The 15,198-nt window shown below is 48.4% G+C and overlaps 3 protein-coding genes across 3 annotated transcripts; 2 read left to right on the plus strand and 1 right to left on the minus strand.

Annotated features, from left to right (window-relative positions):
* Positions 1-284: 284 nt before the first annotated feature.
* EPUS_01682 (Fructose-bisphosphate aldolase 1) lies at positions 285-1,518 on the plus strand (the record flags this gene model as incomplete). The annotated part of the gene is made up of 4 exons (XM_007804287.1): positions 285-392; positions 444-554; positions 608-910; positions 958-1,518. The coding sequence occupies 4 exons, from the start codon at positions 285-287 to the stop codon at positions 1,516-1,518; spliced, it is 1,083 nt and encodes a 360-aa protein (XP_007802478.1).
* A 1,441-nt stretch (positions 1,519-2,959) lies between these two features.
* Positions 2,960-6,238, plus strand: EPUS_01683 (uncharacterized protein; the record flags this gene model as incomplete). The annotated part of the gene is made up of 2 exons (XM_007804288.1): positions 2,960-3,749; positions 5,673-6,238. The coding sequence occupies 2 exons, from the start codon at positions 2,960-2,962 to the stop codon at positions 6,236-6,238; spliced, it is 1,356 nt and encodes a 451-aa protein (XP_007802479.1).
* A 1,362-nt stretch (positions 6,239-7,600) lies between these two features.
* Positions 7,601-14,062, minus strand: EPUS_01684 (uncharacterized protein; the record flags this gene model as incomplete). Its single annotated transcript, XM_007804289.1, has 6 exons — positions 7,601-12,377; positions 12,433-12,929; positions 12,991-13,093; positions 13,147-13,171; positions 13,225-13,562; positions 13,632-14,062. 6 exons carry the CDS (start codon positions 14,060-14,062, stop codon positions 7,601-7,603), a joined length of 6,171 nt encoding a protein of 2,056 aa, XP_007802480.1.
* Between the last annotated feature and the right edge of the window lie 1,136 nt (positions 14,063-15,198).

Consider the following 15,198-nt stretch of genomic DNA (forward strand, 5'->3'; position numbering starts at 1 on the left):
AACTTCATCTGCGGCGCTCCTTCTCCATCTATCCGTTCCCGGTGCAGTAACAGTTTTAACAAGTTGGCTTAAAGTCGGTATCACCCTCCCTATCTTGACTGGTTTGGAAAGGTACATGTTAGCCAATCCTCCGCCCCTCACCATACATGCCCTAGAGCTCCTCCAATTGGTCTTTTTTCTTCCTTATCGGCCAAAACCCTCGTCACGTTGAGACCATACTCCATAAGAATCTCTTACCTCCACTGTCCCAACAGTTGCAACTAACAAGAGCCAGAGAAGCAAATATGGGTGCCAAAGACGTACTCACGCGGAAAGCTGGAGTGATTGTGGGAGATGATGTGCTCAACCTTTTCAAGTATGCCAAAGAAAAGGGATTTGCCATCCCCGCCATCGTAAGTGCTATCATAGGCCCCTCTGGCACTGCCGAGACTGATGGGCAACAGAACGTCACCTCTTCATCGACCGTGGTTGCTTCCTTAGAAGCTGCTCGTGACGCAAATGCCCCAGTCATCCTGCAAACATCTCAGGGTGGTGCCGCTTATTTTGCTGGAAAGGTGAGAAGCAGACTATCTTGGCTTCTTCCCACTCAATGTCTGACCCGATCTAGGGAGTTGATAACAAGGATCAAGCTGCCTCAATCGCCGGAGCCACTGCAGCCGCTCACTACATCCGCTCGATTGCTCCTGCCTACGGCATTCCTGTTGTACTCCACTCGGATCACTGTGCAAAGAAGCTTTTGCCATGGCTTGACGGTATGATGGACGCAGATGAGGCATACTTCAAGCAACACGGCGAGCCTCTATTCTCCAGCCACATGATCGATCTTTCCGAGGAGCCAGTGGAGTGGAACATTCAGACGACCGAGAAATATCTTAAACGTGCTGCTCCAATGAAGCAGTGGCTCGAGATGGTAAAGAAACGCGATGGAGAAAGAGGTGAAAATGCTAACAACTATAGGAAATCGGCATCACTGGTGGTGAAGAAGATGGTGTCAACAACGAAGATGTCGACAACAACTCCCTCTACACCCAACCGGAAGACATCTACAACATCTGGTCCACTCTGTCTAAAGTCAGTCCTTATTTCTCTATCGCTGCGGCCTTCGGAAATGTGCATGGGGTGTACAAGCCTGGTAACGTCAAATTGCACCCTGAACTTCTTGGCAAGCATCAGGCATACGTGAAAGAGAAGGCGGACACGAAGGAGGACAAGCCAGTCTTCCTTGTCTTTCACGGCGGATCGGGATCCACTAAGCAAGAGTACAAGGATGCCATCGGCCATGGTGTGGTCAAGGTCAATCTCGACACCGACCTACAATTTGCCTATTTGACCGGGATCCGGGATTACGTACTCAAGAAGAAGGATTACCTGATGACCGCAGTTGGCAATCCGGACGGAGAGGACAAGCCGAACAAGAAGTTCTTCGATCCAAGAGTGTGGGTGCGGGAGGGCGAGAAGACCATGGGTGCCCGTGTCACCGAAGGTCTGAAGGATTTCAACACGGCAGGGCAGTTGTAGTCCGATCTCAGTCATGACATGGTTCAAGATGTCCACACCGCGCTCTTACCGAGAGTACCTTGTACCTTGTATGTATATTGATGGACAAGAGAACTGCCGGATTGGGTTGGAACCAGCATCAGTAGTGGAAATAGTCTTGAGTCTGTCGACTGAATGAAAGATTGGCAAAGATTGGCAAAGATTGGCCGTCCATACTTGCACCTGTGGGTGCGCTTCGCTGCTGTAGAAGGTTGAGCGGCAAGGTACTCCGTGAATTGCTTGGAAAGAAGTATGACAGTGCAGTGGATGTTGAACAAGATGCAGTTGTAGCAAGGAAACCTCTTGCAGGGAACTTGAAGGAGCCAAGACTTGAAAGTGTGGTCGCTGCATGCCATTGGCAGGACTGCCGTAAAAATAGCTTGCCGAGGAAATGGGGCTGGAAACAGAAGCCCAATTTAGAGATTTCATGCGATTGTGTTTTCCCCCTTTTCCCCCTTTTCCCGGAGGTACTTTTCCTGCCATCATCATACCATATCAATACTTCCACAATCCACAATGCAATAATAGAAACCTCCTGCATACTTTGTTCTGGGTCGTCGCGAAGCAACCGCCCAAGGTCCACCTGGCTGGCATTGAATCATCATGGAGGACACGTCGTGGGTAGTTGACTCGACGGGATGAAGTACATGTTCCTATGAATTACAACGGGTTGAAATTCACCTCTGCGACTAGTGTGCTAACGGGAAGCCTCACAGCTGGATGCTTGAGTTCTAGGTCTACAACCACACTTGTGGGATGGACACCTGCTCAACTGTGTTTTTTCCAACGCCGTCAGCCATACTGGAAGTGTCTATTACTGACGTCCATAGTGCTTGCACGTTGTTGAAGTAATAGGGAAAGGCGCTTACGGACCTTGAGCAGCTATATTTAATATGTTTTTGCTTTTTTTCACTATGAGGCGAGTCGAGCTACTCTATCTGACCACAAGGCTGGGGACGTGATAGTAAAAGCCAGGCGCTTCTGATTCTTGGCATGGCTTTTGCTCTCCACCTCCTCGAGGAAGAACCAATCCTCACGCTGTCGCATTGTTATTTTCGGTGCAGCGAGTAGTAGGGTGACCTACTCGAGAAATATGCAACCATTTATGCGACCATACTGCTTTGGCCGGTGCCTCTTCATGGCCAGAACTTGTCCTTCTCGCCTCGCTATTGCACGAACCAAACCCCCTTTGTTCATCTTGCTGGCCAGCAAGGGCCCTGTTCGATTGGGGCTCTTCCTATATCTATCTGCTTGGGAACCATGAACAGTGGGTTGCAACATCAGAAAACTCTCCTTTCCTTCACAAAGTGACTCTGTGTATGATTGCAAAGTTGTCCATTCGTTCTATTATTTTCCATTCTGATCATTTGTCCCTTGTCCTTGCTCTACCTACATCGCCTATATGGCACGTTCTTTTCCTCTCATGGACTATATGCGGAAAGAGCAGAACACCCCGCCCAGGGGAACCCGTTCTTGGTCCAAGGAACCAAGCAAGTTCGACATCGTGTGGTTCTTGCTCTTCAGTATCACGGCTCTCGGCCTGACTCTCGCCGTCTCCTTCAGCTGCTCCACTGTCGCGACGAGCAACCTCCACATGTATTCGGTCAGTCCGGCCGCCTTGATCCAGGGACTGTCGCACTCCTCAAATACAACTCGGCGGTCTGGCAACAACATATCAAATACTACCAAGGGCCTGTGGACAGCCGAGTTTGGCATCGCCGACCTTCCAGATCAATATCTCTTCGGGATCTCTGGCCTCTGTCGCTATTGGAACCAAACCGACGAAACCACATGCCGATACCACTTTCCGCAAGTCCCGTCCCTTCTCGAAGCTGTACATGAGGACTCTGGCTCCTCTAGCATCCAAGACAACTGGACACAGCTTCTGACGCAAACCAAAATCTCCACTGTGGGGAAAACCATGCTCTACAGACGCTTCGTCACCGCAGCTGCAGGCCTACTCATCACCTCAATATTATTCGCCTTCGGCATCATCACCTTCACGCTATTTCGACCAGAGCACCTCAAGATATCTATCTTTCTCGACATCGTTGATGCTATCATGGCCATCACTGCTGCCATCATGTGGAGCAACATCCAAACCTCGCAGGCGAGCGCGCTCAGGGCAGCGGCACCCGAAGCCACCGGGGTGATGCTCAACCAGATGATGAAGGTTGGCCCCGGCCTCGGTTTCATATGGGGTCTGGCTTGGTGTAAGATTTTGGTTACACCGGTCATGATGTTAGTGCTGCTTTTCATTGCGGTGGTAGTACCGCTAATATGCTGCGCCGCATGCTTCGATGATTCTCAGCGCGTCGATGTGCATCACTATTATGAATAACACCGGTTCTATAGGTGGCGGCAGCGCAGGCAACAAAGCATTCGCTCGGTTTGTCTCATTGGTTGGAACGTGGGTTCAAGATCAAGTTGGTGGAATTTGGATGCGGAAGATGTTGAGTTGTAAGAACACCTGTTGGGCTCGTTGTTGCATGCTTAATGGTTGCGATTTGCCTGCTGCGTTTGATTGGCTGATTTCATGAGTGCGATTTAATAGCAAAGGTTACTACTTGTTGGATTTACAGCCTAATTCCTCAATAGAATGAGGAGAACAATAGTATGATGCATCCTCTTCTCTGCTCAGATGGTGCTTCGGTTGGCAAAGGACGACTGGACCAATACAACTACTATATGTCTGCTGTTCAAACTCGAGTCCGCTAAAAGATACTTTGATGAGACCGGTCTAACTCAACTTAGGTTTGCAGCCTTGCAATACGTTAATCATACATGTGAAAAGCCCGACACCCCATATGAGTCTAAGGTCTCTTGCTGAGGTGCAAGTACAAAAAAGATGAGACTCTGAAAGGGTGAAGAAGTACCACGCAAGGGCTGCATTAAAAATAATGCTTAAAGTGAAGCTGTATTGACCAGAAATCTATCTAGGAAGTTACTACTAGTTAGTTAGGAGGGAAATAAGTGTCCTGCTGCGCCAAGGCTCTGCACTTGGTGTCATGATACTCCGTACGTACCTTTGAGTATAAGCTTGGGTGAATAGTAGGCTGCTAAGTAATTATCTGCTCAGGGGATCGGGCCGAAGGGCCCACAGGCCTGCGGTTACATCCATTGAGCTCTAGGGACTCGTGCCGCCGGAAAGTACGATTTACTACGGGTAAGGTCCAATTTCTGTACCCCCTTGCCAAAATATCTTACAAACGCTTTTTTTACATACATACTCCTGTCAGCATCCCTGTCACTATTTTGTCCGAATTTTGTTCATCGGGTAAATTCTGCCCATTCTATGCATTCTGTCAATTCTACATGGATACTAACAGGCCTGATTTGCTTTCTGCATATCTTAAGAAGCTGCTTCAGTCGATGCAGACGAGGTGTCAAAGCAGTTATCGCTGCCAATGGAGTGCAAACTCGATCTTAGAGACCAGTCCTATTTAGGTCATTCTGTAGGCGTCTATGCTCAATTCTACATAGTACGTTGTGTACGAATACTAGCGTTTTCAGGGGAGGGAAGGGGGGGGGAAGGGACAAGATTTCGGCCTGTAGCGGTAGTAGATATTGTTAATTGAAGGATGTCCCGACTGACCTCTGAAGCCAATTGAAGCTCATGGAATGAGCTCAAAAGATGGATTAGCATCCTAAAAGTCCTTGGAACAAATCAAACTCAAAGAAATTGTAAATCATTACTCTTGATGGTTTAACACCACTCCAGAACGCACTTTTCGGCGGCAAGAGTAGTAACTTGTTAGTAACTACGTAGTATTGTCAACTTGGCTGCAGAGTTAGCGAGGCGGGGCTGAGTGTCGTGAGTCACTCTCCTTATTATTGCAACCACATCCTCTTCCTTTTCCTCTACCACCGCGCTTTCTGTGAAGAAGTGCTTCTTCTGCCTACCTACCCTCCAAAGTCCCCAGTGTCAGCAACGGGTCGACTGGGCCCGTGAGAAGCAATACAGTCATGTCCGCAGCCACCTCCTCAAGCATGGCCGCTCCAATCAAGACCCAGACCATATTCTTCCAACCACAACAGCTCAGGACCACAAAGAAGCCTCCATGGTAGTGGTCCTCTCGGTTTTTCTCAACATGTTACTCAGCATCTTACGTCTGGTATTCACTTCGATCGCGCAGCCAGCTCTGTTGACTACCCACACTATCAATCCACGCTCGACCCACATCTCCCCGAGACTCAAGCTCCACTAGGAGTGATCGATTTGCAGGAGCAATACGAATCTGACGCATTCCAAAGTTGGCATTCCTATAACCCCTGCGATAACGCATTGCTCCCATCTGTCCCAATCGACCATGAGCCTTCGAGTCTTGACAACCTGACAGCCTTCAATAACGACGATACAATCTTGGACATTCCGTTGACATCCCACCCCGATCCTACGCCTGACCCCGTGTCCGCTGGCTCCAAGTCCAGTTCAAGCCCCAAAGAGATATCTTCCCAGCCCGGGTCAAACTCCGCTTCAACCTCTCGCATCGAGAAACGCAAAGCCAACACCCTCGCAGCTCGCCGATATCGTCAAAAACGCCTCGACAGGGTTGCTGAGCTCGAATCGGCGCTCGAGGCGACTCGGCTCGAGAGAGATACGCTGAAAGTGCAGGTTGCCAAGCTGCAGGGAGAGACTCAAGTATTGAGAGCTTTGGTCCGTGGTGGGCCTGGCGGGGGAAGGGGGGTGAAAACAACCTAGCATGTTGGCGCGGTCAGCATAGCTCTTTTGTCGGTTTCTTTTTTTTGCAATAGAACAGCAATGCAAATCATGCAAACTCAGACGATGTCGGTTCATTAAAAGGGTATTCATTAACCAGTGCTTTATCAAACTGAATGTTTCACATCGGCAAAATAAAGTAGTGTCCATCATGACAAAAGATTTAGAGTATTCCCCAGGAAGACAAGAAATGGTTGCTCACTTTTACGTAGTTTAGTACTGTCAGTATGCACGAGTGGTTCTCCTGCTCTAGTAGTCTGGGTCCACTCATATATACATATACAATATATCGCTCTAGGACTACCATGTCCATTCCCTCCCCCTCCCCATTCCAATCCCAATCCCCTATCCGAGCCCGTCCTCGTTGTCAAATGGAGCAACTTCTGTCTCACCTGCAATGGAAATGAGCCGAAATGAGTCGAAAAGACGAATCTGCGCAGCCCCCCCCGCATGGGCTCGAAAAACCAGCACCCTGTGACCCAAAAAAACGTCCCCCCGGAAAATCCAGGGATGTGCGTGCGTTTGGTTCGTCGGGGAGGGTACGGCCCTACTAAGCAGTGTGGTATGGTATGTGAGACCTTTTTTTATTTTCGGACCGTTGCTCGTGCTGGTTACGGTTGTTACTATCACCCCCCATAGTAGCACTACATGTGGGCTTAGGTGTGGTATGAGTCGGGATGAGTCGATTTGCCGAGCCTTCATTGGTGGTCTTCCCAACTCAACTTCGCTGCAGCTGCAGGGCTGTGATGTTACCTCGACTGAACTCCGGCCAGTGGACGGGGTACTGCCAGTGGGTTGAGGTCGGATTGAGGAGGGCAAGCATTTTTTCGGGTTTGGGTTCGCGGCACGGGGTGAGGGGAAATCCTTATTATATCAGCTGGGATCTTTAGTTGGTTGTAGGGGTTGTCTGATATTTTCTACCATGAGTCTATACATAGGACCTGGATCAATGGGTCGTGGATTTGTATGGAGGATTTGGTAGCTAGTTGAACTTTTAAGGGATGATGTTCGGGTAAAAGAACAGAGTTGAGGTGTTGCGTTTGAGGATTGTTCATCTACATCTATATTAAATTACTGTCAGTAGAAGTAATTGGTGGTTATCAGTCTGCTGTATGCCTTTGTACAGCTTGAGGGCAGTAAAGCGGATAGATTCTGAATGGCATAAGTAAGTAGGGTTCCAGTGGATAGTCATGCACGTGGACCGTTTTCATCATTCTACTTTGCTGCATAGAATATTGTGTGGAGAGCATATTCGATCCAGTAATTAGTTGTTATCCGCAATCTAACCATCTTCATCAAGCCAACCTAGACTTAGTGCTGACCTCTCCTTATCTATAGGCTAGTCTACTTGGAAGGTTTCTTCCAAGCAATCCGGCGCCTGTAAGGGGTACCGAGCTTATCCACCTCTTTCCCTTCATGCTGCTCAAGAAGTGCCCGTAATGCTGGTGGGCATGTAGTGTTGTCGATGGCGTAGATAGAAACATCATTCGTCATTATTCTTCGAAAATTTGGTCCCAGGGTAAGTGGAAGTCGCCATAACACGTTTTTCGGGGCGGTAGCACAAGCTGATGCTGCCTTCAACGTTGACTTAGCCTCAGCAGTGGCGACCGTAGGCATTCTCGCTTCAGCCTGCTGCGCTTCTTCTAGGCCATCGAGATGCCGAGAAAGCATTGCGCTGACCTCGACATGACCTTTCTCAACCGCGAGAAGCTCGGGAGTCATGCCACGGGCATCTGGCAGGTTGGGATGGCAGCCATGATCGAGCAGCACCCTGACGATATCTACAAATCCCAATTCTGCAGCGTAGTGTAATGCAGTCTTTTCGGCTAGCCGGTCGACCAAGTCGACGTCGGCACCGAAGTCGAGTAACAATTTGACCGTGGAAAGGTGGTTGGAGTGAGCTGCAATGTGCAGAGGTGTATAACAATGTGGCTCGCCGGTGCGTGCATCAATGTTCTGAACTAATTCTTTGAACTTCAAGAAGTTGATTGAGTTGTCATTTCCCCAACAAGCTGCAATGTGGAGTGGGCATGCTTCGACGAAATTGATTCTGCCCTCATGATACTCTGCTGTATTGGCATCCCAGTCAATGTTGTGTGCGAAGAGCAGCTCGCGAACAGCATCGTCTTTGGCTCCTACGGCGTAATGCGTTAACTTATAGCCCTCATCGTTTACAAAGCCAAGGCCTGGTCCCTCTTTCAGGATCATGTCGAAAATGTTCGCGTCACCGGATCCAGCGGCACAAGTTAGTGAATTTCCTAAAAGTGTTCCATGTTGATTTCGGGCATCTTGTAGTAGTGGAGCACCATGCTTGCAAAGCAGTTCCACTATGTCCTTCGCGCCAGCATGAATAGCACAATGCATCGCGGTCCAGCCTAATAATGACTTAGCATTCGCATCGGTGCCATATTCTAGGTATCCAGCAACGATATCCCATTGTCCGGCAGAGGCCGACCTCAAAAATGGGGTCTTCCCATTGAGATCAAATGCACCCAGATCCGTAGCTTTTCTTAATAAGAATTCGACGGTTTCCCATGTGCCTCGCTCAGACGCGATGTGCAAAATTGTGTCTTTGGTTCTTGAGCATACGTAATTCACATCTGCACCAAGATCGACTAAAAGCTTCACAGTCCCCCAATGCTGATTCAAGGCAGCCACAAAAAGCGCGGGGGCTCCGTCATCGCAACACCGAGCAATATCTGCGCCAGCTTCCACAAGACGTCGGATTATCTGATCAAAGCCCTTGGAAGCAGCCGCTATCAGCGGAGTATTTTCCCTATATCCTCTTACATCCAACTCAGCCTTGTACTGGATCAGAGCATTAACTATGGGGATAGAGCCACTGTGCACTGCTAGAAGTAGTGGGTAATTCGTTCCATCCGGGGAAGACTTGTTGGCATCAGCACCAGCTTCTAGCAACAAAGATATTGCACCAAGACAACCATTCATGATACTCAATTGCAGAGGTGTGCGGCCACATTTATCAGGAGTCTCAAGATCAAGGTTTGTATTGTCCTTCAGAAGCACTTTCAAGAATGTCGGAGAGTCCTTTTCGCATGCCGCAAAATGGAGGATGGAACCGTCTTTGACAGGACTAAATGAATCAACGGGACGACTAATGCGACAGATGAGTTTTCGAGCAACAGTTTCATTACAGCCAACAACAGCCGCAACTTCCAAGGGGCTGATTTGGTTTAGATCTTGGCTTCTGGCGTCAACGTCCACGTCCATGTCTTCCCTCGAAAGGAGAAGTTCCACTGCTTCCGCGCACTTCAACTCAAGGGCCACCGCCAAGGGAGACGATCCGTTGCTTAGATGATCATTCAGATGGTGTCCTGGCATTCGTGTAATAATGAAACGTAGGACTTCCGTACCACTTAGAGTCGTAGTGGTCCTCTTTCCATTTGCATTGCCGAGCCGTGTCATTGAAGAGTAAAGGAGGGCCTCGAAGGGAGTGACTCCGGCCGAGTTGCGATGATGTAGGGACGATCCACGATTGATAAGGGTCTTGATGACATTGAAAGATACTTGTTGTGGTATCCCGGAGCAAATATGGTGTAAGGCAGTTGCACCGCTATTGTCCACGAGGTTGACGTCTCTGCTGTGATCAACGAAAACATTGATGCCGTCTAGAATTTCTAGAACTTCCTGTTGGTTTATCCACCCCATCGATTCTCGATTAAATGCAGCGGCAAGAACATCTAGGCATAGCATCAAAGGCGTTCTCCCTTTATGATCCCGGCAATTGATATTCAAGCGTGGTCGCCCCGCTAAAAGCTTTATCTTACTAGTGCTGTATGGAAACCGGAATGCTAGTAAGTGTAGAGGGGTATGCCCTTTCTTCGTAGTAGCATTTGGATTCTCGCCAGCGACAAGTAAGGCCTCAAGCATTGAATCTGCAACAGAGGAGGCCATCTCAGCAGCGGCATGAATTGCTCGTCGTCCGTCTTTCCTAGAAGAGCCATCCATACCACCGGCTTCCATCAAGACGTTGAAGTTTTCACCATGACTTGTCACTATTACTGCATTATAGAGTGCAGAAGAACCATCAGCATCTAAAGCTTTGATATCCAGTCCTCTGCTCAGAAGTTGCCGAAGGGCTATTGGGGTTTCTCGCCGCGCAGCCTTTCCTAGGAGCGTTTTGCCTGTTTCCGATCGATGATTGTTCTCGTCAATGTCAGTATAGATCTCCAGGAGATAAGAAACGGTATCGTCTAAGCCCCATTCAATTGCATGCTGCAATACGCTGGGGTGGGAAGAAGCAAGGATGATTTGAGTAGACTGCATGCCCGCTGCTTCGACCAAGGCTTTGAAAAGACCTTTCTTCTTTGATTTCACTGCCAAGTGGAAAACGAGTTCGCCTTCCTTGTTTCGCAGGCTGGGATCCGCACCATGTAGTAGTAAAGCTTGTACGATGCGGATAACGACGTCAACGTCGAATGTCTTGTCCTCAAAGAGACTGTGATGAAGCGCGGAGTCTCTGTTGTCGTCAACAATGTTCGCGCTAGCACCACTTTCCAACAAATCAGTCACAATTCTCTCCTGGCCGTTTTGAGCAGCGTGTCTCAGGCCCCTACTCAGGATTTTATTTGAATCCATCGGTGGCAATCGATCTTTTAGCACTGTTATCAAAGCCCGAGCATCTCCAGCTTGTCCGTACTCCGCGGTTTGAATCAAACATTCCTCTAATTGAGTGACATCAACTGTCGCTGGAACCTCTGCCACTGTTGAAATTTCATGTAGCTGCGGCATTTGAATTTTGTTGGCTTTCAGCTTTTCAGACAGAATTAAAAAGGTATCTCGGGCATCCTCTTGTACCTGATCAGCAGAGACCTCTTCAATGAGAGCCAGGTATCCACAAGGTATATCGCAACGTCTCCTTCTCTTAACGCATTCTTCCACGATCTGAAGTGTACATAAGTCCACCTTCGAACCGGCTTGCAGGAGGAGAGCGATCAGGTAGTTATTGTGGCGCTCAGTCTTCAGTGCCAACTGTAAGGGAAGCCAGGAGGAAGTTGAGTTACTGTTATCGTTTAGCTTTGATCCAGCTTCGATGAATAGATGTGCGATAGATCCCTTGGTGTCTTTCCCCTCTTTATGCATAGAATCGTTATGTTTTATGTCTTTTAGATCATAGCACCGCCATGTGGCGTCAAGGCCCAGTAGCAGGCAGTCAAGAGGAGTCCCAAGAGATGATCCACGGTTGACGTCACTTCCCTCCCGGATAAGCCAGCCGCAGACTTCTTCCAGCCCTAACATGGCAGCCCAGTGCAAGGTCGTCGTGTCTGGAAAAGTCTGTGCCCATTTACAACCTTTCCAATTGGATAAGAAGGCGTAGGACCACCACAAAAATTGGTTTGATTTCCGGGGGTGAAACAATTTGTGTGAAAGAGAGGCTATCACTGTATCCATGAGATGGTCTTTGCAATAATTAGTCCAGGAAGCTGCTGCGTCCACGAGGAGAGGATAGCTTTCGAGACACGAAAGAGATAATGTGTCTGGTGTGTCGTGTGTAGATCTTTGACTTTGTGGCTCCTTTTCGGCACTCTCCCGTCTAGCAGACAAAGATAATATGGTATCCTCTTTTATGTTTGAATACATAATTCCGAGAAGATTAGCTGGCAGCGGAGTTTCCGCGAAGGTGTCCAAGGTGAGATATGTAAGACAGATTTTCCCAATAAGTAAGTTGCTCTCTGACTCCGATATCCTGAATTTGCCTACACGAGGGTTATTTGCTGAGTCAATGCACATCAAGTACTCCTTGACCGTAAAATGGGCGAGCTCAAGTCCGTTACCATTAGCTCTTCGGCGGACGAAGCTGCTGCACCATTTCAGGATGTCCTCCTCTGAAGTCATTGCTTCAGGGTCCAACCGAGAGTCACCTGGCCTCAAAGCCAATGCTTCAAGTAGGGCTCTCCCAGAAAGCGTGGGTGCAACAGCAAGCCATTGCAATGCTCTCTTGACAAGGTCTTGAGTTTCCTCATGAGTCTCAAGAACTCGCTCCAAGATACGTTCGTACGTCTTAGGTAGGCCCCGCGGGAGTTTATCTAGAGCAGTCCTCCGGGCTCTATCGGTGCCCAACTCACAAAGATGATCTAGCTGACATGCAACCCATCGGAACCTTCTCAAGTCAGCTGGTTACTCTCGAATGCACGAGCGTTATTACAGTTACCTACATCCCGTCGGCACCGTTGATTAATCGTTTCATAATTTGTGCTTTCAGGTCTGGGTCCTTTATGTTGAGTTGTTTCCTTTTCGTTCGTATCTCAATCTCGGATGCGACGTAGAGTTCCAAATCGCTGCTTCTTGCAGCTATGGAAACCCGTTCGTAATCATCGAGGCACTCTTCGATGTCGATCTCACAGCGGCTTGCAAATAGTGTTCTGATTGAGCCATGTGGCTGGTTGATACATCGAAGGAGTTCTGTAGCCTCCAATCGATTGCTGGATATCTCATCAATGCCATCGATAATCACGGCAGCAACGGAAAATGGCCTCACAACTGCGTGAAGGAGTTCAAGCAGTTTCTCCGGTTTCGGGAGCCGCGGACTTGGGTCCTGGTGGCTGTGATAGCAGACTCGAAGTGCTTCGAATGCCACTTCGGTTTCATCTTGGACCATAAACTGCTTGACTAGAGACCCTAGAATTTTTGATATCTCCTGGGTCTCGGCATTCTTGTAATCGCAATAAAAGTAGGCCAGTCCTATCTCATAGTTATTCGAGAAGGTAACGTACTGTGAAAGAGAAGAGTGATTGCAGATGGGCGAGGTAGTCGATGAGTAGCATCTTACCTTCGTCCTTGCCAATGTCCTTCTCAAGCTCTTGAATGATGGTGGACCTGCAAACAACTTAAGATTGTGCAAAGCGATGTTCAAATGGAGCTCTGCCTACATCAGAATCGTCTTTCCAGCACCGGCTTGGAAGAAGATTAGACTAGACGCTGAACGGAAATCTCAAAAATGGACTTACGAATTCCGTACAACCATAGCTTAGAGCTTTTCTTCAACCTCCATTCTTGAAACTCGACGCCTTCTGTGAACCATGTCCCACTTCCCGGTTGACAAAGGGAAATACTAGACTCGTGGTTCCTGGTAGGATCGAGGGTTGCGGGGCATAGCCATTCAAGCATCTTCCTCCGCTGCTCATCTTGATTTTCGTGAGTGAATGTCTTTTGATACAACTGGGGCACCGACCTACTCATGGCAAGCATATTTCTATGCACCCTATCCCGGTCGAGGCCTCGATGTATATCTGACACGACTGCTCCAATAGCTTCTTCTTTTGCCAGCAACGTGAGTAAGGCTGACCTGACTTCTAATCAGCGCTGATTTTCAGTTACTAAACAATTGCGGCTTGGGGGTGGTACAATCACTTACATTTCATCTGCCTGCAGTGCCAAGCCCAATATTGTCCGATGCCTCTCAACTTCCGCCATCAATTCCTTGGTCTCCGAAACGGATAGGGGCCATCTCAGTCTTTGTGCAGCACTGTGCAAAACTCCCTTTGATTTGGATAGCTCGAAATTCTCAAGCAGGAGGTTGATCTTCCTCAGCGTTTGATAGCAGTATTCAACATGATGAACCTTGGTAGTGAATCGGAATGACTCAGCTTCGTCTTCAAGACCTTCTGCCACATTTCGAAGACTGTGAAGCGTCCCAGAAAGAAGGTTGACCTCCCTCATCAATGAGACCACAGTCTTGTCAGCGTTCTTGACAGCTTTTATATACTTATGCCCATTTCGTATTACTATGTCTGCAACAGTGATGAGACCGGCGACACTTGCCGAGATAGACAATGGATCTGCCATGGCATGTCCGGCGGCTTCAAGTGTTGCTGCGGAAAGAAAAGGCGGACGTCACACTGAAATTTTTTATGGAGATCAGACGTAGTCGACAAAGTAAGAAGCGTGTTGGAAAGGGTGTGGCTCTTCTCGGTGAGCAGAAGCCGTCACAAACGTTACTGGGCTAGTTGGACAAAGGTCAGGCTTCCTTGCGTTGACTATGGGAGTTGATTTTGGACCACTCAATGGGTGCTCGCTAAGGCACATCCAAGGTTTTCTCCACGCTGAACTCAGGAAGGCGGCTGCTTAGCTCTTGTAGGCAGATGTGATTTGTCCGACCATGAGGCGCAATCATTTTGGTGATTGGACGAATAGACATTGAGTATTTGCTTGGACGTTGTAGCCTTGCTCAAGGCTCACCACAGCCTTTTTTGGATTAGTATCGCCGAGATGGGTTAGAAAGGATCTGGAGCTCAATAGCACTCCGCAATTGAATGTCGCCTCTGCCACAATGCACCTCATCAGAATGATCAGTACTGGAGGCATACTGCCGGCTTCATACCAACTTCTCTGTACCAAATGATGCCAATAGCCACAACAACTGTTTCCGTGGGCTCAGTTGAGATGCTGAAATTTCTAATCAATTTCGAATTTTTATGAGTGCATAAGTACTCCAGGAAGCGTGTGGCTGCAAGAAGTTGGTGTACAACGTATGTGGATGAAGCATGAGAGCCACTGTGGTTATAGCTACCTCTCTCTGACAAAGGTCGAAGAAAGCTTTGCCGCCGAACCAACTATCTCGAGCTAGCTTCCAATGCTTGGAATGAAGAATGACGGCGCTGCTTATCGATAAGTCTTCTAGGGTGGCATAACTAAGGGTCTGGATATAAATTTAGAAGGGAGACGTTATTGTCGTTTGTCCACAACGCTGCTCAATGACATCCTTTCACACTCACCCTACACTCGTTCAATACCAGGCCCAGGCGAAGTTGTAAAGCCTTTCCTTCCTTTCATTGACATTGAGACTTTGCTGAAGTTCTTGACATTCCTTTACTACCGATTCTTCTTCTCTTACCAAATGTAATCGACTCGGGACTACGGAAGCTCTTGACCCGCACCCTGCGTTCATTTTTTCAACCATACATCCCGAGGTAGCACAAACA

The sequence above is a fragment of the Endocarpon pusillum genome (assembly GCF_000464535.1).
Source record: "Endocarpon pusillum Z07020 unplaced genomic scaffold scaffold3350, whole genome shotgun sequence".
NCBI classification, from domain to species: domain Eukaryota; kingdom Fungi; phylum Ascomycota; class Eurotiomycetes; order Verrucariales; family Verrucariaceae; genus Endocarpon; species Endocarpon pusillum.